This window comes from Marmota flaviventris, chromosome 9 (assembly GCF_047511675.1).
Source record: "Marmota flaviventris isolate mMarFla1 chromosome 9, mMarFla1.hap1, whole genome shotgun sequence".
NCBI lineage: Eukaryota > Metazoa > Chordata > Mammalia > Rodentia > Sciuridae > Marmota > Marmota flaviventris.
Window position 1 is genome coordinate 81,598,173 of NC_092506.1, and position 24,251 is coordinate 81,622,423.

At 40.0% G+C, this 24,251-nt stretch overlaps 1 protein-coding gene across 1 annotated transcript in view; it reads left to right on the top strand.

Annotated features, from left to right (window-relative positions):
- Window positions 1-5,443: 5,443 nt before the first annotated feature.
- The window catches only part of Piwil4 (piwi like RNA-mediated gene silencing 4), a 51,565-nt gene continuing 32,757 nt past the window's right edge, over window positions 5,444-24,251 (top strand). The window contains exons 1-9 of the mRNA XM_027951413.2: window positions 5,444-5,530; window positions 6,043-6,064; window positions 6,664-6,720; window positions 9,300-9,431; window positions 11,456-11,670; window positions 15,829-15,950; window positions 17,547-17,627; window positions 18,526-18,723; window positions 20,081-20,192. Coding sequence (XP_027807214.1) covers window positions 5,444-5,530; window positions 6,043-6,064; window positions 6,664-6,720; window positions 9,300-9,431; window positions 11,456-11,670; window positions 15,829-15,950; window positions 17,547-17,627; window positions 18,526-18,723; window positions 20,081-20,192 — 1,026 coding nt within the window. The remainder of the gene's footprint in view (window positions 5,531-6,042; window positions 6,065-6,663; window positions 6,721-9,299; window positions 9,432-11,455; window positions 11,671-15,828; window positions 15,951-17,546; window positions 17,628-18,525; window positions 18,724-20,080; window positions 20,193-24,251) is intronic.

Sequence of the window (24,251 nt, forward strand, 5' to 3'; positions counted from 1 at the left end):
TTCATCTTCAAAACAACCCTGAGAGATAAGCCACATCCCAATGGTTCTCACCCAGGTCCTGCAGGGAACATCTGATCATGTCAAGAGATACTTTCAGTCGTTAAAATTAGAATTGGGTGTTCCTGGCACTTAGTGAGTGAAGGCCAAGGATACTGATAAACATCCTGTTATATGTAGAGAAGACTGTCCCCTGCAATAGTTGTTTGGCCTAAAATGTAAGTAGTGTTCAGGTTGAGAAATCATGGCATGCCTTTATAATTGAGAAAACTGAGGCCAAATGAGATTAAGTACTTTGGTGGTGGGGGGGGGTGTTCAGAAATTAGTGAGTAATGGAGTTGGCATATAAACTCTGGTTGACTGACTCAAGCTCTTGCATACTTGCGACCATGCTGTACAGCTTCCCTATGGAGAGCACAATATGACGAAATTGTATGTCAGTTATTATAGTGATTAAAGCAGAAATTGAAAGAAATGCAGACAATGATTGGAAATCATCAGTGTTTCTGATTTTATAACAAATCAGCATTTGGAAAATGGAAAGGATTTGACTATTAGAAGTTATGGTATTAGGGTTCTCCAGAAGTACAGAACCAATAGAATGAATGTATAATTATAACCAGGATTTATTATATTGGCTAACATAAGCAGATGATGGATAGGCTGTCTGCTGACTGGAGGCTAGGGGAAATCAGTAACGCATCAGTCCAAGAAGCTGGAGGCCTTAGAAAAAGAGGGACAAATGATGCAGCCCCAGTTCTGGTCAAAGGAACTCCCTGCAGAGCCCCCAGAGCAACATCATGTTCAAAGGCTGAAGAATCTGGAGTTAGATCTATAGGTGATGACAGTTGTGCAGAAAATTGAGAATTATGTGTAAGAGCTTCCCCTTCCTTCACTTTTGTTCCATCCAGGCCTCCAGCCTATAGGATGGTGCTGCCCACCTGCAGGGTGAGTCTTCTCCCTCAGTTTCCTGACCAATTGCCTTTGAGGTACCCTTGCAGACACACCCAGAAGTGTGCTTTACCATTTACTTTCCTTTTGGTGGTGCTGGGGATTGAACCCAGGTCCTTGTGTGTGCTACTCAAGCACTCTACCACTGAGCTAATATCCTCAGCCCTTGCTTTACCAATTTTCTAGGCATCTTTCAATCCAGTCAAGCAGACAACAAGATAAATCATCAGTTTCTTCAGTGTATTCTCAGCTTTTCTTGTCACTCTTTAGACCTATCACATCTGTGTAAGTTACATGCAAAGTAGGGCAGTATTAGGAGGTGGTAAATTTGGAAAGCATGGATAAAGATTATTTTCATATTCAGAAATAAAATGCAGACTTTCAAAGGTAGATTCATTTTGAGTCTGTTTTCATCTGCCCCTCCTTTTTAATATAGCAGTTTATGATCACACACAACTTTCAGATTCATTTACTTTTTTTGTTTTTTGATTGATTAATCACTTTTTAAAATGAGAGCTTAATGGGTATACATAGTAGTTGGATTCATCCTGACAACCTCATACATGCATAGAAATCTATTTCAGTTCTTCACTTTCAAAGAAATATATTATTGTTCATTAGAGTGGCTTCACTGAACCAAACCTAAGACTAGCCATCTGTGCTCAAGGGCATAATTACTTCTTGCACTTGCCAGCCATCAGGGTTAATGGTTTTCTAAAGAATCTGACAAAAGGGTATTCTGATGGAAAAAGAAAGCAGAGCATGGTATATTACACAATATTTGGGCTTTTTCCTCTACTAAGCAATGTATCTAAAGTAAGACAGATCATCCACTTAGAGGGAAGAGAGCAAGAAATGAGCGGATATGGTGTGATGAGGGTCACAGGTAGGCCCTGAGTTGAAGTTTCAGCTCTAACACACGTTATATGGTCTTGCCTTGGGAAAATTATTTAGGTTTCCAAAGTTATCAACTATAAAATAGGGGCAGTAATGTCCTCAACAGAGCTTGGCCCACTGTAATTATTCAATAAACATTACTATTATATTTATTTAACTACATGACCTCAAGTACAGAAAGTTATATTAATTGTATTTTGCAATTCATTGTACATGACTCTGAAGCATCTGTGCAAATGATGTTAAAAAAAGCTCCGGTGTTAATGCAGGAAAGTTCAGAGGTGAAATGATTGAATTATGAGAGCTATAGCCTAATCAGTCCATCTTAGTTTGAATGGACTGACTGGGTGATAACTATAGGCAGGTGGGATGTGGTTGAAGGAGATGGATCCCTGGGAGCATGCCCTGGACGGGTGCCTCTTCTCTGTGACCATTTCCTGGTCACACTCTCTCTGCTTCCTGACCCCCACCATGAATGGAAGAGCTTTTTTTCCACTGGGCCCTTCTCCAATGATGTGCTGCCTTGCCTTGGACCCAGAGAAATGAAGTTGGCCATATATGAATAGAGACTCCTGAAACTGAGCTCCAAATAAACTTTTCCTCCTCCAAGCTATTCTTGTTGAGTTTTTTGGTCATATTGATGCAAAAGCTGACTAAATCAGCTGTATTGTATTTTGCTTTTCCTTTCACCATCCCATTCAAACTCCTGTTCTTTTCTCTTACATAGATACTCAAAGTACTGTAGATACAGTATATTATTGTTATATATTCTTAGATATATGTGTTTACTTGAAAAAAATTATATATATCTGTATACATATGTGCCTAAGATTTTAAAAATTACTGTATAATATTTTGCCATAATATGGATCTCAATTTTTAAAAACTTTTTATTTATTTATCATAATGTGTTAAATATTGCTAAATGTGTCCCATGGAATCATTCAGGTCATTATTTCTGAATTCCAGTATTCCACTCTTATGTATCTACCCCATTTTACCTGCCCGGTACCACTTTTGATGAGCACACAGGCTGTCTCCAACTACCTGCCACCCCAAATAACTTTTTAATGAACAGCCTATACACATGCCATTATAATCTCAGCACAGTTTTTAAACTGACCCAGAGTAGTATTTAATAAAGTTCTATATGTATACAGGACTAAAATAATCTAAAAATTAGAAACAGAGAGAAGCTTCCTTAAAATGATAAAAGCTATAAACCAGATATTTACAACAAACTTCAAATAAAATGAAGACATTTCAGAGACAGCCCTATTAAAATCAAGGATTGATTTCTAGCTATTACAATAAGCTTCAAAATATCACAGTAACATTTAATGTTGTGCAGAATAATTTGACCAATGTGATAAGACAAGAAAAAGACATAAGAAGAATAAAATTAAAGAGACAAATTGTCATTATTTGTAGATCCAATTGTCTACATACAAATTCAATGAAATCAAGACAAGCTATAAGAATCTAGGAGATCAGCAGACTTGATAAACAAGTTCAACTTCACAAAAACAAGAGCCATGTGTCTACACTAACACTTACCAATCACTGTAAGTACCAATTACAAAATATTGTTAAAAAAAGATACAGATCACAATAAGAAAAAGGATAAAATTTTTAAAAATTAACCTAAACAATATATGAGACTTTTATGACAAAAATTTAAATTTGTTAAGGGAAACAAAGAGAAACTTGAAAGAACTGAAACTTTTGACATTGTACAAATGAAAGCTATTTCCAAATTAATTTATTATATTAAATACAATGCTACTGAAATTTAAGCAAACTTTTTAAAGAAACCACAAACATTTTAAAATCACTATGGAAGAACAAATTTTGTGAATAAACAAAGTAGGGGGAAAAAATCAAAGAACAAAGGTTCATTCCACGAGATTTTATGAATAATACAAGTAAACAAGAAACACATATGAGTAGAATAGAAATGAAAGACATATTGCTTTCCACATTGGCTGCACCAATTTGCAGTCCCACCAGCAATGTATGAGTGTACCTTTTTCCCCACATCCTCGCCAACACTTATTGTTTTTTGTCTTCATAATAGCTGCCATTCTGACTAGAGTGAGAAGATATCTTAGAGTAGTTTTGATTTACATTTCTCTGATTGCTAGAGATGATGAGCATTTTTTCATATATTTGCTGATTGATTGTATATCCTCATCCGAGATTTGTCTGTTCCGGTCCTTGGCCCATTTGATGATTGGGTTGTTTTTTCAGTTCTTAGCTTTTTAAGTTCTTTATATACCTTTTCTCTGATATAAGGAGGCTGACTCATAGTGGGGTAGGGAGGGGGAGCATGGGAGAAATAGATGGATTATAGATAGGGAAGAGGGGTAGGAGGGGAAGGGAGGAGGCAGGGAATTAGCAAGGATGGTGGAATGTGATGGACATCATTATCCAAAGTACATGTATGAAGACACAAACTGGGTGTCAACCTACTTTATATACAAACAGAGATATGAAAAATTGTGGTACATATGTGTAATAAGAATTGTAATGCAAAACAAAGTACATGTATAAAGACATGAATTGGCATGAATACACTTTATATACAAAGATGAAAAATTGTGCTCTATATGTGTAATAAGAATTGTAATGCATTCCACTGTCGTGTATTAAAAAAAATAAAATCAACTAAATAAAAATGAAAGAAAGAAAGAGATGAAAGGCATAAATTACTCCTATGAACCCATGCGTCATTTGTAGGAGGTGGCTATACAAACCATTAGAGAAAGCATGAATTGTTTAATTGATGAAGTTAAGGAAAAATGGCCTAGTATATGAAGATAAACTTGGATCCCTACCTTGCACTATGTAGAATCATATTTGTGTTTGTGCATGTAAACTCTTGAAGGACAGAGGATGTTTAATGTGAGTAGTAAATTTACAAATTTAATATAATGAAATGTCATATAATGTCTTTTTGAACCTAGGGCAGGGAAAATTTCTTAAAAAAAAAACAAACAAACAAAAACAAAACCCCAAAGACACAAAGCATAACATTTTAAAAGCTGCTACAAAAATGCATCAACATTAAGGATTTTAGTTACATAAAACACTTCATAGTCAAAATTAATAGGTCATAAATACTAGAGCTGCTTGTAATATGGGGGGGGGAAGGCTTCCTCTAAATCATAAAGAAAAAGATGAGAAACATGACTTTAGAAATGGGCAACTGACATAAACAGGCAATTTTTACAGTGGAAAACTCCAAAACTATCACACACCTATAGAGGTGCTTACCACCCTGGAGAGTAGAAAATCAGACTGGAAAAAAAAAAAGAAGTTTAACGCCATTACCTCACACACGTTAATACTGGGAAACCCCAGAAAGTTGGACAACGCCTAATTTGCTGTGTGAGGGGCAGGTTAAAGCAAAAGCCACGCCTGGGTCCCGCCCCGCCAGGCCGCTCACGTGCCAGTGCCCCACCCTGCGACCCCAGCGCTCTCCGCCCACGCGAGCTTCCCCAGGGCCCAACGCACGTGGCCTGGCCCTCTGTAAACCTAAGTCAGAGCACTGTGGTTGAGACTGCAGTTCTAGAAGCCACTCAGGATGCTGGGGAACATGAATGGACGAGCCCGCGTCAGGGCTCGAGGCATCACTCAGGGACAAAGTGCCACCAAGGTGGGGCAGGCACCGGCCTGGCCATTGGTATGTAGAAACCAAGGCTGGCCTCGTTTCTTTCCCTCCTGGCTGACTCTAGCTGGACAGTGCTTTCCTCTGTGTTTATCTTCTCTGAGTTACAGCTTTTCCTCTTCACTTTGAGCCTTTTTGTGGTTTCTCACAATTTTTCTTTCAAGGGGTCTTACCTAAGAATGATACTAATGTAGGTTCATTAGCTATGAAGAGGAGGCAAGATGTCAGTGCCATCTACTTTCTAGATTTTAATTACTTGATTTGTTTTTAAATTGCCTGGAAAAAACTGATATACTCTCAGACCATTGCATGGCATATCATCTAATACGATTGCCAATTGGTATATAAAATAAGTAATCTCAAATGCAAGTGTGGTTTAGGTTGAGCTACTGTTGCTTGGGCCTTCACTTCTAGTAGGAATCCTTGGCTGGACTTAGACAACTAGATGGAATTGACCTACAGATAAACAACTTTTGAGTGATGTTAATGACTGTGTATTAGTATTAGAGGCAACATTTTTGACTTAGGCCAAAAGTATTCAATTGAGTAGTCTGTGGTTATTACACTTTTATTCTCATGAAGTGATCTCCTTGTTACTTTTCTCAGTTTTTAGTAGGCCAAGATCTAGTAACTTCTGGAACAAAGAGAAGTAGTTTCTGTGAAAAAGGAAAATGTTAATGTTCTCTCCCTAATTGTTTTGTGAACTAATTTGGGGCCACTTACTTAGAGGGAGTCACCCTCTGGGCTGGTGCATCATATCCTCTGAGCTCAATTTATTTTCATGCCCATGGACCATGGCAGTTTGCGGCCTGTGCATGTCTGTGCCATGTTACTTCTGAATAGCTTCCTGAGTGGAAAGATCACATCTCTGCTTCTTTACACCTCCACCGTCTTATGCTGTCCCTGGTATTAAAATAAGTTTGATGAGCAGGGAAAACTGACACTCATCCTATCCTTTGTCTACAATGAGCACTCTCTTCTCATCTCTCAAGGGATTTGCCTGTTAACATTTTTTTTTTCCTAGATCATGCTAATCTAATGCCTTATGACATGATACTGTTCTTATTTTGTGAAACCTTTGGTTTGTGATTAAATCTGAAAAAAAAAAATGTTTTTGCCCATATAGCTCACACCAGCTGATTTTAGAGACAATGAAGTGTCCTCTAGCAGCGGCTTCTTGGGACCAAGTAGGATTCCACAGCGAGGTAGGTGCAACTCAGTTCGTTCCACCTAGTTCCAGGCAACTCACATGAAAGAAGACTGCCACCAGGCCTCATAGCAGCAGGCTGGCTTCTTTAGCATCCTGTTCTTCTTTTCTTGAGTGATTCCCTTGTCAGATTCCTTTGGGACTCCCTAAGGCAGAGTCTGCTGCTAAATTTTCTGAAAGTGCTTGGTAGACGAGAATCCACAGACACGAAGAAGCCAGTTTTCTGATTCTTTCTGTTCATGGAAGAATTTTGAAAAAAAAATTATAAAAATTCTTATGGTATATAGAGGCTGAGAATATGTCTCAGTGGTAGAGCACTTGCCTAGAAAGTACAAGGCCCTGGGTTCAGTCCCCAGCATGCCCCCGCCCCCCCTTACACAAAATCCTATGGTTTATAAATGCCAATGCTGTCACCTTACAGAGATGGTAGAAACTCGGTAGTATGCCTCCCATGGTTGGCCTCCTCCCTCCCCACCTGTGTTAGATGTCACTGCTTGGTGGTAGTTGTCTTCTCTGCAAAGTCAGATGTGGTCTCAGTATACTTGTCCACATGCTACTCCAAGTAGCCACACAATGCCAGTTGGTGTGCCTGATGTGTTAGTTTGTTTGGGCTGCTATAACAAAGTCACAAAGACTAATTAGCTTTAACAACAGAAATTTATTTTTTCATAATTCTGGAGGTTTGACATTTGAGATAAAGGTGTTGGCACAGTTGGTTTCTTCTCAGGCCTCTCTCCTTGACTTGTAGATGGCCACCTTCCTAGACTCACATGTTTCCTCTCTGCATTTCTGTATCCTAATTCTTTCTCTTATGACATCAGTCATATTGAACCTTAATGACCTCACTTTAATTTGACCCTCTCTTTAAAAATCCTATCCCCAAATACAGTCACATCCTGAAGTACTGGGGATTAGAACTTCAGCATATAAATCTGGTGGGGGACACAGTTCAGCCCATAACCCAGTGCAACCTGTTAGCCATCTCCTTTGTTCTGACCACAGAGTGAAGTGATAGATTTCTAACAAATGTGTAAGTCTAGGTTCCCCCACACTCTTGAGAGTCTGGTCCCCCATTCATTTCCTGACTGGCTCGATAGCTCTTGGTTGAGTTTTCCAGTGCTGCTTGGTATCCCCTGTGTGATCTGAACTCACACAACTGAATGTGCTGCAGGAGCCCGGAAGGCCTGCCCAGAGTGGCAGCGCAGTAGGCCCAGCATACCACCACTGTTCAAATAGTGCGCCAACCTGGGATTTTCTGTCCACATCTGCTGCCCATTGTTCTGAATAGCAAGTCACGAAAACCCTTAATCCTTTGAGAGCATATTGAATTTTTGTTTATTTAAATTGTAGTAAAATACATATAACATTTACCATTTTACCTATTTTTAAATGAACAGTTGAGGATACTGAGTCTGTTGGTATTGCTGTGCAGTCATCATCATCATTCATCTCTAGAAATTTTTTTTTCATTTTGCAAAATTGAAACTCAGTACACATTAAACAACAAATCCCCAAACCTCTTTTCCCCTAGCCCCTGACAACCACCATTCCATGGTACCTTGATGTTTTAGAAACGGTTCAACATCTTGTGAAACTAAGATCAATGAATGATATGGACAATCTAGTGAGGGTAATAGATATTTAAAAAAAATTAAATGAACTTTGTGATTCTCCTGAGGGACTCAGACTGCACTGAGGAAGGTGTGGACAGCAGTTTTGAGCTGGTGGCAGTGCCATTTGGGAGAACTGCATACAGTGAGAATATCATAGGGTGGGTCAAGTCAGAGTCCTAAGGACTATTAGTCCTGTTACTTTTCAGTGATAACCTGTATTTTTGATGGTTTATTTTATTTATTTTTATATGGTGCTAAGGATTGAACCCACTGCTTCACACCTGCTAGGCAAGTGCTCTGCCACTGAGCTACAGCCCCAGCCCGACAATTTTGATGTTTTAAAGTCATCCCCAGAATTCCCAAGGCACATCCAAAAAGTCAGCACCTTTTGTACTCACTTAAACAGTATTCATTTCAAAACAGATTTTAATTTCATATTTTCTAGAAACTGATTATGATAGGCTCCAAGGTAAAACATGGCTTTCATTCTCTTGAGGAATGATCTACAATAAAGACAAATTGCAGTGTTCTGGGAAGTTTCTCTTTTCACTGGGAAAGGTGAGAGGTTCAGCCCTTTCTGTGCAGAAGTTGGTGTGGGCAGTCCTACCCTGTAGCTCTGCAGGGTGTTACCCAGGAGCTAAAGGAGAGCTGCCATTTGCAAATAAGTGTGGGATAGGGCATAAGGAGATAAAGTTTTCTCCTTAGTCAAAGAGGAAGTCTACAATATTATAAGTGCTAGTACTAACTCAGTGCCTCTTATTTCTAAAAAAATATTTCAAGCTTTCTTTTCAGATTTTAACTTTTAGGCTAAAGGCTTCTGTATAGTCATGCATGTTTTCAGCAATGTGGGCAAGTTTTGTTAAAAACCACAAACATCTGAGTTTTGAATGTGGATGCATTTTTGATATAGTAAACCTAGTATCATTAGAATGAAATATATTACTGTGTTCTCTACATTTTTTAGATAATAATGGTTTACCTCATGGTGATGTTGAAAGTACCTTTGTGAAAAGAAATGTGAAAATGAGACAGAACTTCATGGATCTAGGCATCTGTACCAGAGAGAAATTGGCACATGTGAAAGATTGTAAAACAGGTACCCAGTCTTTATGAAGCTTACTTGTACAAATATTACCAAATCTTGCTTAAGGAATTTCTATCCCTTGACCTAAAATAAATGAGTTCATATACTCAATAGATACTAACTGAATATTTGCTGTGTTCAAGGCAAGTCTAGAGGCTTTACAATATTTAGCCTTAATTTTGTTTAGTTAATAGAAATGATGTTTTCCACAACAACAGATCTCATTTTGGGAAAAGATATTCTCCTGATTCTTGAGTTGTGGCTGAAAATGATGCTTCTTCTTTTTCTTAACCCTTTTCCAGTATGGGGAATAATAGTGTTTTGGACTTAAGCCAATGTGGGCTATTTTTTTTTACCCAGATTCCAGGCTCCCCCTGAAATTGCACACACATTTGTGGGCATATATGCTTTCTGGGAAATAGGTCTGTTATTTTCATTGGGTTCTCAAATGGTTTTGTGGCTTTCTCCTTACTTATGCAGATCAATGTTTTTCAAACTTTTGTATAAAACCAAGGCAGCTAATGGAGAAATAAATGTATTATTACCCAGCAAACACACAAAACACACATAGTGGCCCAGCAAACACACAAAACACACATAGTGGAAGCAAAACTTTCATGAAATAGTGCTTACCCCTACTTCACACCAGGCACTCTGGTTCATTCTGTTAAATTCTAGTCTTTTTCCTTTTTTTTTTTTTTTTGGTATATTATTTAGAAACAGGATCTCACTGAGTTGCTTAGCACCTCACTTTTGCTGAGGCTGGCATTAAACTTGTGATCCTCCTGCCTCAGCCTCCTGAGCTGCTGGGATTACAGGTGTGCGCCACCATGCCTGGCAAATTTATCTTTTCATTGAACATATTATCCACTTCACGTTTTATAACTGTAGCACTAATAGGGCTGGCTGCTATCTGTAAACACTGGTGTAGATGATCTCAAAGGTCTCCCAGCTCTGACATTCTAGTTTGACTTCTCTTTAGTCCATTTATATGAGCAGCTAAAATATGTTGTCATTTCCTCAGGATCTGGGTGAACAAAAGAAAGCCTTCCTTACCTAGAATAGCATAATGACTCCTTGCTCCCACCAGTTACATACCACAGAATGAGGAAATGCTAAGGCACACATGACAACTTTTCTTCCTCACCACTTTGGGGCTCATGTTTCCACTTTCTCTATGAGAAAGGCAAAATAGTGCCTATTTGGTATTGTTCTTTTCTAAAGGACAAACACTGGGTGATTCCCTATAAGGAGCTGAGAAGAAACTCCTTAGTATCCTCTTAGATTTTGTCCTGGGGAAATATAAGTCAGCCTGAGCATTACCTGTGCCCTGGCCATCCCTGATTTTGTCCTATAGACATTTCAGATGTGAATAAAAATTCCTATAGGGGAATGACATTCCTGGAAGCACACATGGCTTCCATGTGTCTGCAGAACCCCGCCCCCTTCAGATCCTGTCTGTTTTTGGACAGGAAAGGTACAGTTCCTTCCTCTCTTCCAACACTCCCCTCCCTCTCTAAGGCTCTTCTTTGGGACTTGAACAGCAGTCTAACCATTAATGGAATTTTTCCAGGATTTTTAGGAGTATTGTTAACTTTTGATCATCTGGTTTCCCGGAGGTTGGGGGTTGTAGTCATGCTCAGAACCATACAGTTTCTTTGAAAATGAGAGCAGCATAATTGCAGAGCAGCATATGAGAATATTACTCCAGTCGATTTGAATTGCAGAGAATAAGAGCTGGAAGGCAGGTGGAAGGAAGGTGGGGTAGTTAAATTCAGATGCTTCTCTTCTCCCAAGTCATGAATGTCATTGTTTGCTCCTGACTTCCTCTGAGGCCCGCTTCACACACCATTCACTCTAAATTCCAACACAGTTATTAGGCTGCAAGTTTTAGAGCTTATCTTTTGTCATCAAACAAAAATCCTTGCTTTATGCAACTACTGTGCACATGCAAACTAATTTTCAAATGATGTGATTAATGTTAACAGTGATTTTGTGTGTGTGTGTGTGAAAGAGTTGTTTTTTGTCTTCCCTAGGTTCCAGTGGAATACCTGTGATGTTGGTTACAAATCTCTTTAATTTAGATTTGCCCCAGGACTGGCAGCTATACCAGTACCATGTGACATATATTCCAGAATTAGAATCTAGAAAGCTCAGGATTGCTTTGCTTTATAGTCAAAGCATACTTTCCAACAAAGCAAAAGCTTTCGATGGTACTGTCCTTTTCCTCTCACAAAAGCTAGAAGAAAAGGTATAGTATGGTTATTTTGTGGAGATTTATGTGTGTTTACACATGCGTGTATGTACTTACTTTCCTGTTCCCTTGCTTGAGAGCAAAAAAGACTTACTAGTAAAAATGTCATTGGTAATTGATTTTTTAATTAAGAAGCTGGTGATCTGGCATCTTAAAAAATAAGAACTCTTGGGCTGGGGATGTGGCTCAAGCGGTAACACACTCGCCTGGCACGCGTGGAGCGCTGAGTTCGATCCTCAGCACCACATAAAATAAAATAAAGATATTGTGTCCACTGAAAACTAAAAATAAATAAAAAATTATCTCTCTCTAAAAAAAAAAAAAGAACTCTAAGTGTCCTTGAAATAGGCATCCTTTTAAGAACTTTTCCCCAAACAAGCAAGACTTTAAGAAACACCAGCTAGCCTGTGGCTTCAGAGCTTTAAATTTATTGTTCTTGTTTTCATTCCTGTACAGTTGTGCCTATGTACCCAAATAATTTCACATCAGTCTCTGAATCTAAAACTATCAGTTCTTTTCTGACTTGCTCCATTGTATAAATGTGAGTTATTGCTTTCAATTCTGAGTATTTAAAAAATGTGACCACTGGAAATGGCAGTTGAATATTTCATATTTTTTCTCCATTTTTTAACACTTTCAATCCTAAAAGAAAGATATTGACTTTTTAATCATATGCTTTGTTCTAAAATGATATTTAAAACTTGCTACCAAAAAACCCAGTTTTTCATATGAAGAGGTAAAACAGAACACGGGATTAAAGCTTTATGCTGCTGGCCCTAGGGAAGTTTAATCCTTTAGTTCAATTTTTTGAGCATATGGGGCTAATAGCATACATTGAAACTTCTAGCCAATAAGCAAATCTGTGAGTTTCCTTAAGAAATGCATTTCTGAGATTCTTGGTTTCTTTACCCTTTTATGAGATCCTGAGATTTGTAGGAGTTACTTGAGTAATTATTTTGTCTGGAGGTGGGACTTTAAAATTATATCATACGGTTACTTTTTTCTTTTTTTTTTGGTGGTGCTGGGGATTGAAACCAGGCCTTGTGCATGCTAGGCAAGCACTCTACCAGCTGAGCTTTATCCCCAGCCCCCTATATCTCACAGTTAAATCTAGTAGTTTAAGAAGTCTGGATCTGTAAATTCGGAAACATTATTACTCCCCATAAGTCCTTATTGGTTGGTTCCTTCAATACTTTGTTCTATGAGCAGATGTTGTTAGCATGCTAATACAGTTTCTCATAATTAAATTTTGTACCTCATGTGTATTATTATTAAAGATCATCTTGCTCTCATAGATTCATTTTAGCAATAGCTTAGAGTTTTAGGTATGTTAACATTACTTTATAGGACCCATGAATGATCTGGCTTGCTTTAATTGTACCTAACCAAAATGGACAAATTTTGCTCTGCAGGTGCTAGGATTAAGTTAGTGCTGCTCATTTTTCATTCAAAATGAGCATGTGATATGAGTCAAACACATTTCTGTCCGTGGGGGCGGAGTCTAAGGAGGAGGCCAGTGGCAAAACAGAAGATTAAATACATAATGTGTGACAAATCAGGCCTGTTTGTTTCATATCCAGACCCAGGTGATGCCAGGTTTAACAGTGTGTCGAGTGTCCTCTTGTTCCTTATCAACATATGACTTGCCACCCAGTTACTGTGAAAAGGGTCCCAACAATGAAGCTGTGATTCTCACTTCTTTTCCTGGTCCTAGTATCGATTTAGGCTTAACCCTGCATCTCTGCCAATCCTCACACATTTCCTGGTATGTAGTGTCATTGAAGAGCCACTCCACAAATTCACTCTCTGCATCCCCAGATGGTGTAGTTCTCAAAGTCCTGCTCAGCTGCCATCTGGCCTTTCTGTGTTCTCCAGACCCACACTGTGCACCTACAGCCACAACTGATGGGGTTGCTATCATGTCATATCTGCTTGCCACTCTCATACACTTATGAAGTGCCTACTTTGTGTTTGGTAGTATTATCATTGATTTCTCAAAAATTTCTAAGTTATTACTAAAGTTACAAATAAATATACAGTGCAAGGAAGAATAAGTTCCTAAGTACTAATTAATATTTTGATTATGCTAACATTTACTAAGTGTTAAGTACTATGCTTGGTTATTTTTAAATTAGCTCCAGCACTCCTCTCTTGAGATGAGCAGATCTACACCTTATTCCTAATCAGCAGCTGCTACCCCACTCCTGCTATTATGCCGACCAGACTTCATTGAAATTGTGGACTGTTCACTCTGCCAGGCTCTTAGTAACATGATTTCATTTAATCCTCTCATCAATTCTGGAGCCTGAGAGGTTCAGTATCTTGCCCCAAGGTTGATGTACAGAGCTTGATGAAAGGCAAGCTCACTCCTCATAGGATACTTTAGGGAGAGTTATTTAGATTCTTAGATAGGGTTTGGATCATTGATGTGGACAATGAGGAAGGGCATTCCTAGTGAAAAGGGGCAAAGACGCAGTGATAGGAAGGAAGGGTCGTATTTTAGAATATGATAAGACCTGTGCATTATCCTATTTAGTCTTTACAACAACCCTGTGGCATAAGTTAGGCTTACTCCTGCTTAAGAGATGAGAAAAGTTCTTAAACAGTTGCTTCCTCCAGGTTCACACAAGCTGTAAGAGGCAGTGAATTATGGTATTTCTGCTTCCACATCATGTGCACTTCAGCTCTGTGGTTAATAGTGGTATTGACACAGCTGAAATAGATTAGAGACTTGCTGGCATAGATGCACTAAGCCTCGCCAATTGATTAGATGGTGGATGGAGGAGGAGGATAAAAGTTCACTCTGAGGTTAGCAGCCTGGGGACTGGAGGGTGTGGGTCCAGTAACAGATGTAGGAAGTGAAGGAGCAGTTGGTGTTTGGTGAGGGAGGGGCAAGGGGGCTGAGGAGTTTGATCTTAAGTGGCTGCTGGGAATTGCACTTCCTGAGACCATCTGCTGCCACCTCCCCTTAACTCCTCACCTCCACATCCTTTGTTGTCTGTAATCCTTTGTCCTGAAGCCCCTGCAGTGTTTTGAGAACTGCACACCCCTCCTGCCTACCAGACTTTTCCTGATATTGATGAGCTCTTCCTGCAGCTGTTCTGATCTCTGTACAATTTTGTGTGAGGCAAGAAATCATCTCAATGAAATATGCCATCCCCTGGGAAAGGTCCATTTCTTTTTGTTTCCAGACCTTCATTTAACCTAAAAGTGGTTAAACTACACTGTAACTGTAGAAAAAGGCATTTATATAGAAATATGTAAATGTCTGCTAATTAGCTTACTTTTAATTCATTGCCCTTCTCAAAAATCCCTGAAGGCTGATTGATGTTTATTGACTGATTTGTGAACTCTTTTATTTCATAAGCCTGCACAGAGTCCTGTCTGGTTGAAGTAACTTTCGGTTTAGTTGGGGAGCTGTGATAGAAATCTAGTCAGGCATTCATCACATTGCTATAACACCAGTTCAGGCTACAAAAGAACTCAGGGGATTTCTCCAGACCTTCCACAATTTTTAAAATCAGATTTCCTATCTGTTCTAACTTCTACCACTTTCTCTCCTACCCTCATCCTCACTTTCCCTATTGTCTTCCCATGTCTGTTTTGCTTTCTTTTCTTTTTGCTTTAGGAATAAACTCATGAGAGACTGTGTTCTGGAATCTGTGAACTTGGGAGAGGCAAGTCAGTCCACTAATAGGCTGCTTCTGGGCATACACGAACCCTCCCAAAGTGGGTGCATTGTGGACTCTTGCATATGTGAAATTTTCTTGGGAGAATGTAACTAACTTATTTCAGACTCTTGAAGTAATTTGCGACCCATCTTCCCCCTCCCCTCCTCCCCACAGTAAAGGTCAAGACCCAATTTTTGTGGAATTCTTTTTGGATCAAATCTTTGAGCCATGAGCCTGGCTTTGACTCTCCTTCAAGAATTTGGAGAGCAGAAAGATGTGTTGCTTTCTTGGGATCAGTAAGACACAGGGGGTGGGAAAGAAAAACCCCTTTAAACTTAATGTGATGATTAGATTACTACTCATAGCTAACACCTTCATTTTTCTTTTTGTTAATGCATATTGAATTGTGATGATTTTATCATATCTGCATTCTGCGCACTTAGGGATAATCTGTAGAGTGCATTTTAAGTACCTCTTTTTCCAGGTCACAGAATTATCAAGTGAAACTCGAAGAGGTGAAACTGTAAAGATGACTGTCACTCTTATGAGGGAGCTGCCATCAAGCTCCCCTGTGTGCATCCAAGTTTTCAATATCATCTTCAAGAAGTAAGGCACTTGAAATGTGAATTTAATCTGGGCTAATGGCACCTTTCAGCATGGAGTCTGGGATTAAAATGGTCAACCACATGGTAGGCAGTGTGCCCCACAGTGCTGTATTGAGGGCAGGTCTTCACATACTTTTCAGGTACACAAGCAGCTATGTGCCACACAGTCATCACAGCTTCCCCTTGGCACAGCCATCATTATCCAAGATCGTCCAGGTTGAGACATAGAATTGGAGGGTAACTGCCATCTCATTGGCAGCAGGGAGGGTGCCCTTTGCTTTTATTTCTTGAACCTGTTTCCACTCCTGATTCCCTGACTGAAAAGTTCACTATATTTGACTTACTTAACTAAAGGTCCTATTTTACTCGTCATTGGTTGATGTGGGATCTAAAAAGCTTTCTGCTTTTGCTCCAGTGTGTACACATGGGGCCAGAAGGAAGGCCACAGTGGGGTTTTTCAGTGTTCTTCAGACTGTTCTAAGGATCAAGTGTTCCAAAGTCATCTTGAGACTAGAGTGGAATTTGTTAAGTATAGATTTCCTGGCTCCTCGATGGACCTGGTAAACAGAATTTCATGAATGGGACCCCCTAAATCCACATTTTCAGCACAATTCCCATAGGACAAGTGGATACTGTAAAGTACGCGAGCCACTTCGACATTCTGCTAGTGTGGAACTTTAAGATGAGCCATTCAGAAATCTTAGGTTCCATCCCTTTGTTCAATAGCAGCCTCTGGAAAGGATGAAGATAGGGAAGTTTGGGGTTTTGCTGAGTAGTAGGGTCACGAAAAGGAACTTCCCCCACACAGATGCACTGTTTCCTAATGCTAGTCAGATGTCTTGGGCAGTCTCCTTTGGTCATAGCTGGGCCTTGGTACACTGCTACACAGCAGTTCTTCAGAAGCCCAGCTGGCATGTGCCCTCTAGCTGACAAATGGAAGGTTCTTTCCAGTGACAAAGCTTTTCCCCTTATGCTTTCTATTCCTCCATCCTCACTGGAGGGCCCTGGTGTACCCTTACGTCAATTCCCATTTTCAGGTAAGGAGGCCAAGGCTCAGTGGTGTTTGTCATCCCAGATCACAGAGTTGGAATACTTGGATTCCGACCCAACACCTTGTACATCTCTCTCACACACTGACAGCCTCATATCAGTGATGTGTCAGGTTCTGGGAATAACATGGCTTGTTGCTGAAGAGGTATTTGGCGGCACCTGGGGAGCTTGAGCAGCCTCAGCAGAAGCAGCTGCCTCCTCTCAAAATGGGAAACAGGCCAGAAGAGCCTTCAGACATGGCTTGCCTCACTCCTTCCAGCCAGTCTGAATGTTAATGACCAGATGTAGTGGTAAATGACCGCCTAGTCATCATTGCAGTTAAGTCCACCCAGATAAAAATGATTTCAGTCATCATTCTCAAATGTGAAGAAGTGAGAGTTCTTATATAGACACTTTCATATATTCAGTATCTAAATGTTCTACAGCTGTAAGAAAAAGACCTCTATGTTCTATGTGTTTTTTATTACGTTCAGCATGAGTACAAACTTAGAATTATACTGTTATTGACTAATATTTACCAAAAACTAAAAAAAATATATACTTGCAGGATCTTAAAAAAGTTGTCTATGTACCAAATTGGACGGAACTTCTATAAACCTTCAGAGCAAGTGGAAATTCCCCAACACAAGTAGGTTTATTTATATTTTCTTTTCCCCTGAAATGTTTATAAGGTGAGCAGTATAATTTACATTGACCATTATGCCTCCTCTGAGTCTTTCTGTGATATGAAATGTAATGAATTTTTATAATCTTCAAGGGTTTTTTGTTTTTGTTTTTTTAATAGAGTGGTGAATGTGAACCTTGAGCTAGGAGCCCATTTTTTTTCTATTAGTGTACAAGATCATTATCATAAATTCTAGAGGGAATTCAGAAACTGAATTTTCTGTGTCAAAAGTAATACTGAAAGCAGAATAAGCTGTATTATGTCATAACACTTAGCTGGTGCTCTGAGCTTTTGTTGAAAGGAACCTAGTGCAGCCAGGGTGATTGGTGTGAAATCATCAGATAAACAGAGGTCAGACAGAGAAGTCAGCTAAACTTCCCTAGAGAAGGGTTGAGCCATCCTGAACACTTGGAGAATGAGTTTTACCCTGAACTGGAAATGTAGTGCTTCAGGGAGCATCAGGCAATGGGTTGAACTGGTTGGTACTCACCTCTCCAAAATGTTGTGGTCAGGCTAAAGACAGAAAGGCCACTGGTAGCCCAAAGACAGATAATCAAACAAGGGGAGAAGAGCATAAAGGACAGAATCAGGTGGAGTGATTGAAGTGCTGGCAGGTAGAGACAGCGATGCTGCTAAGCATCCTACAATGTCCTAAATATGTGTTTACTCTAAATATGTATTTAAGGACACATCAGCTAAAAACAACTTAAGTTTTAGTCAGCAACTGGAAGAAATCAGACTAAAGAAAAAAATTACCTCTAGAGAATTAGAATGAAAAATCATTTAAAAATCTTTACTGTTTTTCTGTTCTAACATCTTAAATATTAATTTTAAATTTTTTTCTTTTTATCTGTTTTTGCAGATTATCCCTTTGGCCTGGGTTTGCTATTTCTGTATCATACTTTGAAAACAGGCTCCTGCTTAGTGCTGATGTGAGTTATAAAGTCCTCCGGAATGAGACTGTTCTGGAATTCATGACTGATCTCTGCTACAGAACTGGTGTGTCTTGCTTCACCCAGACATGTGAGAAACAACTAATAGGACTCATTGTCCTTACAAGGTAAAAGTCTACATATAAGTGAATCTTCTCCAGAGAATGAATTATCTATGGAGTTTGGCAACAGGAAGTTCATTGGAGCTTAGGTTGGAGCACAGGTCTGATCAATTTGTTTAGAAGACTTGGCTGTTCTCAAATTGTCTTGAGTTAGACTTCCTTATGTGTCATTGTCAACTTTCTCAAACTGACATGATCCCAAATTCTCATTCTGTTCTCCCCACTCCAAATACTGCCTTTTAAGTTTCCATCTTCACAAAGTCCAGCTCTGATCTTCCTGACACCTACACTTGCCCCCTCAGTTGAAACTGTTTATTGCACTTCCTTAGAGCCATCCCTTATGTCCATTTTATTGAATTTTATTATGTTATAGCACAGAATGTGAAGTCCGTGCCTTACCTTCTTCAAAAGATTCTGAGGTCTTTTAGGCTGAGACCATATTTTGCTTCTTTGCAGATTTTTCTATGTATAATTTGCCAACAGTGCACATTGAATTAAACGCAGGCAGATTAAATGACTTTCTAAGTACTAAAAAGCTCACCATATACTGATGCCAATCCAAAAAGGTTTTTTAAATTTTTATTTTTTATTTTTAAGGGACATACTAGCTTTCTCCTTTTCTGTCTTGGAATTTCCTCCTAAAGTTGTTTTTCTGGTTGCATAGCAGAGGGGTGGGATGGTTGAATTGTCTTATCCTCCTGTCATGATCTTGATGGATTAGTTTATCCATGCTCCTTCAGTCATCTTGTAAGGTGCCCAGAGCTCTGGAGAAACCTGCCTTGGAGGTTTCTGCTCACAGGTTGGGGTATTTGAGAGGACATTCCAGGCCCTTCTCCTGGAGGGGAGAAAGAGCTTAGAATGATCCTAGCTGACCTGTTCTGCAGCTTTGCCAAGGACCAGCCCAGATGGGAGGTTAAGCAGGGTGCTACAACTGCTGATCAGTCGGCCTGCATTGGTGCTTTTTACCAGAAAGACAATCTGGGAGCTCAAAAAATCTGAGTGACACCTGAAGCCAACAGAAAAGTTTTGAGCAATGCTTCAGCATTCGAACATTGAAGAATGGTTTACCTGAATGTACAGCGTTTTAATAGTGAGCAAAACAGATTGCAGTCTAATGACTTTCTTGTGAGTTTCGTTGGAATTTAGAGATCTTCCTGTGTACTGATAAGTTAATGCTCTTCTCAGCTTTTATCTAAGAAGAGCATTAATTAAAACAAGAAATAAGTGACTCTTAAGTGTTTCTGTGTCTTAATTTCTGATATTCTGGAACATATTTTATACTTTGAATTAAAAGTGTGATGGAGTAACTGCTTAGCTGAGATGACTTGGAAACTTTATTGAAAGGGTTTTTTCCATTTGCCAGATACAATAACAAAACCTATCGCATTGATGACATTGACTGGTCTGTGAAGCCCACACATACTTTTCAGAGGCGCGATGGCTCTCAGATTACTTATGTGGATTACTACCAGCAGGTAGGTATTTTCTTTTCCTCTTAGCTTAAAGAGGTCTCCCTATTCCTTTGCAGTCTGTCAAGTCCACTGAATTGTTAGGGGGAGTCTGCCTCATACATAATTCTCTGTTTTCTCCTGTCCCTTCTTCTCCATTCCCACCATCCTGGGTTGACTGAGATGCTTATCACATCTCCTTCTGTCCTTTTTTTCGTAGTCTGAGGCCAAGTGCTGTGAGGCATACCTGTGATCCCAGCTACTCAGGAGGCTGAGGCAGGAGGATTGCAAGTTCAAGGCCATCCTGGGCAACTCAGCATGTCTTGTCTCAGGGGCCAAAAAACATTGAGCTGGGGATGTAGGTTAGTGATAGAGCCCCCCAGGTTCAATCCCCAGTACCAAAAATAAAATAAATCAAAAACATATATCTGATGATGTCACTTCCGAGCTCAAAACATTTCCATGGCTCTTTATTGCCTTAGGAACCAAATGTCAGCTCTTTTGTGGAATTTCCCAAGCCCTTCATGACCTGGGCCATTCCCTGCATTTCCAGCCACATCTCTTACTTCTTCCCATCCTTCCCTGTGCTCTTCTATACTAGTAGTTTGTGTGTACTTAACTCAGTTTATCCGCTATGCATTTTCACACATCTTCCTGGGTACCTCTTCACAGCCCAGATGAACACTAAACACCTTTTAGTACTCAGCGTGGCCATCAGCTCTCACGGAGGCCCCAGGGCACCCTTCCCAGGACTCCCTTCCATGACTTAGCTACATTGGGTCATCTGAGTCAGGATGTGAGTGGTCTGACCTCCCTCCTGGACCTTGGGCTCTCCCAGGGTTAGCATAGTTCCTTGTATGTGTCACACACTCGAGAAATATTTACCGATGGAATCTTATGCTGCCTGTGGAGGCTGTGTTCTCAGTGATCACAATTAGGAAGCCCCCACCCCCATCTTCCATGTTTTTGAATGTATAGTCATTCAGGTCTCTAAAGTCTCACAGATGTATTAAAAGACAAACAGACGACCACAACTACAAAAAAACCAGAAACCCTTCCTCGATCTTTCTTCACCTTCAGGGAAAGTTAAGGTTACCTTCATTGTTAGCTAACTCTGGAAACTTGTCTACGCTAGCTCCAAGCCCCCCTTCAGTTCTTCCTTCCAGAAATGTCAGCAGTCTGGTATCTGACTCTGTTACTGTGGAAATAGCTCGACAAAGGTCAAAATCAGTTACCCTTCTTATCCTACGCAGCTCTTAGTGGCTTTTGTTTTTCTTTTCTCACCAGTAATTACTTTGCTGTATTTTTACTTTTCAGTTGACAGATAGTTACACATTTTTATGAGGTGTAGAGTGTGATGTCTTGATACATTCATACATGTGTCCTGGAGATCATTCTGCTAAGTGAAATAAGGCACAGAAAGACAGAAACTGCATGCTTTCACTCATCTGTGGAATCTTGAACAGTGGAGCTCATTGAGCTTGTAGAGAGTGGAATAGTGTGTACCAGAGGCTGCAGGGGGCAGAGGACAGCTGGGTGGGAGGTAAGGGGAGAGACGGTGGCACAGTGTCCCGGTCACAAGGAGTAGTAAGTTCTGGTATTCTACACAGAAGGTGATTATAGTTAAAATGTTGTATTATTTCAGAAGCCTTTGATGCCTGCCTTCTTTCACTTCATGGGTCCCATCCTTATGGTTCTCTGTTTAGGGTTCAGGTTGTTCTCTTATCTTGCTTTGATGATTTTCTCCCTTCTTCTGCCTCAAAAAGAAGCATCATTCACCATGATTCTCTCACACAGGATCTTTTTTTTTTATTTTGAGACTGCTCAAATATAGTATTTTTGCCCTGTCCTCATTCCCAGGTTTCATATTCATATCCATTTCCAGAACATGTTTGCATGAATATCCTGCAGCCTTCTTAGACTCACATAATTCACACTGAATTGATTTTCTTTCCCATTCCTGTTTCTCTTTGGGAATTCTGTATCTCAGAAATCATTTTGCTTTCTTCCTCATTTTCACTTTCACCTCCTTTTCACTTGTCTCCAGAATGAGTTCTGCCTCTTTTATCCTTGAACTCTCTCTCGAACCATCCCTGCCTCCTCAGCCTGTCCTCACTACAGTAGTGCAGGACCCCTCATGGATTCCCCTCTGGGGTAGGTATTGCAGTCACCCTTGGTGGTCTCTGCCTCAGCTCTCTCCTCACCACAATCCAGCATTCTCACTAGCACGAGAGAGATCTTTCTGAGGCACTGCCCAGAAACGTGGTTAAGAGCATAAACTTAGATAAGAAAGTGTTGGCACTAGCTATATAATTTTGGGCAAATCACTAAACTTGAAGGTTAGTTTGGGGAACTGACTAAACTCATTGTTAAGGGACTTTGTCTACTTTCATTGCATAGTGTAGTGTTCAGTAGGATAATGGTGTGTGATGCCTGCACACTGTGAGCCTGGGTGGACACCCCACCCCCACTTGCCACCTACCCCTTCTTCACTCTAGTATCATGGAGTCTGGCTTCATCCCACCTTTTAGCTCAGCTCTCTCAGCGCCCCCACCAGGCATCCTGCTGTTATCACCCCATGCATTCTCTAGACACTGAATGGATGTCAGTCTTGGTGCAAGCTCACTAGACACCTGCACAAAGCCATCCAGTCCCTTCTCCCTCCACCACTGCATCAGGATCAAGTGTCGTCTCATGGATGTTGCTTTCTGCCACACAGGAGAGCTGGCTCTTCTCTCTCTAAGCTCCTGCACTATGCCTCACAATGTTTTTAGAACACATTTTTCTAGTAAGACAGGGATGGCTTTTGGAATCCTGGATACGTAGTACTGGCGAAGCATCTTGGGCCAAAAATGTGCTGTTTTTGTTTATTTAACCCATGGTTTATTAAACATTTAGGTTTTTTTCCTGCATCATTAAATTTGTTCTTACTTGAACAGATGTATTTTGTGATTTTCTGAAGAAGGAATCTTGGTAAAAATCTCTTTCTTCTTTTTTTTTTTGTAGTGAGTTGTGCTCTATTGCATATATATTGTAACTAGGGAGAGAAGAAACAAAATTGTGTCTTCCTCTCTGTCCCAAGAAAGGAACATTAAATTATTAGCTTCCTTCCTTCCTTCCCTCCCTCCCTCCTTCCTTCCTTTCTTTCTCTCTTACTTTCTGTTTTTTTTTTTGTTTGTAGAGGGGGCTGAACCCAGGGATGCTTTACCACTGAGCTACATCCCCAACCCTTTTCATTTTTTATTTTGAGACAGAACCTTTCTAAATTGCTAAGACCAGCCTTGAACTTGTGATCCTCCTTCTTGGCCACCTGAGTTACTGGGATTATAGGCCAACACCATTGCACACAGCATGTAGTCAGTTTTCAAAGTGGAAGACATTATTATATCATGAAAAGAATATTTTTAAAAGCTAAGAAACTGGGCAAGGAAAAAGGTAAAATCTGCCTTAGGCAGCAACTTTGAGGGTGGAGTTCTTTTCTGTGCTCCATCTAAATATAACTTTTTTTTTTTTTTTTTTGTGGTGCTGGGGATTGAATCCAGGGGCTTTGTGCATGCAAGGCAGGCCTAAATATAACTTTTTGCTGTACATTGCCCAGCTTTACATGAGGTATTTCCAGGGACTGTCCCACTTCCACATATTCTTCAAGGCCTTTCCTTGGCACTTCCTTTCTCCTGAAGCCTTCCCTGGTATACTGGCCCAGGGACACAGTTCTAAGAGGTATATCAAGCGGATCGAAGGGATAAATCCTGGGCTAGGCTAACTTCCAGTTATGATGCTTGGGAAAGTTGTTTAATCTCTCACAGCGTTTCCTTATCCATGGAGGGGATGATGATAGCATGTAATTGCCAGCTTTGTTGTCAAGATTAAATGAGGAAAATCATGTGCTTAGTGTATCATTACTTGTGCTTCTCCATTTACAGATGAGTAAAGGTGAGGACTCTGCCTCTTTTGTCTTTGTATTGCCTGCAGTTTCTGGAACATAGGAAGCATGCCATGTGCACTGAATCAGTGAGGTCATGCATAAAGACTCTTGATAAAGGCTTCTCCAAGCTTTTTATCCACATCGTTAGTTGTACTCACCAC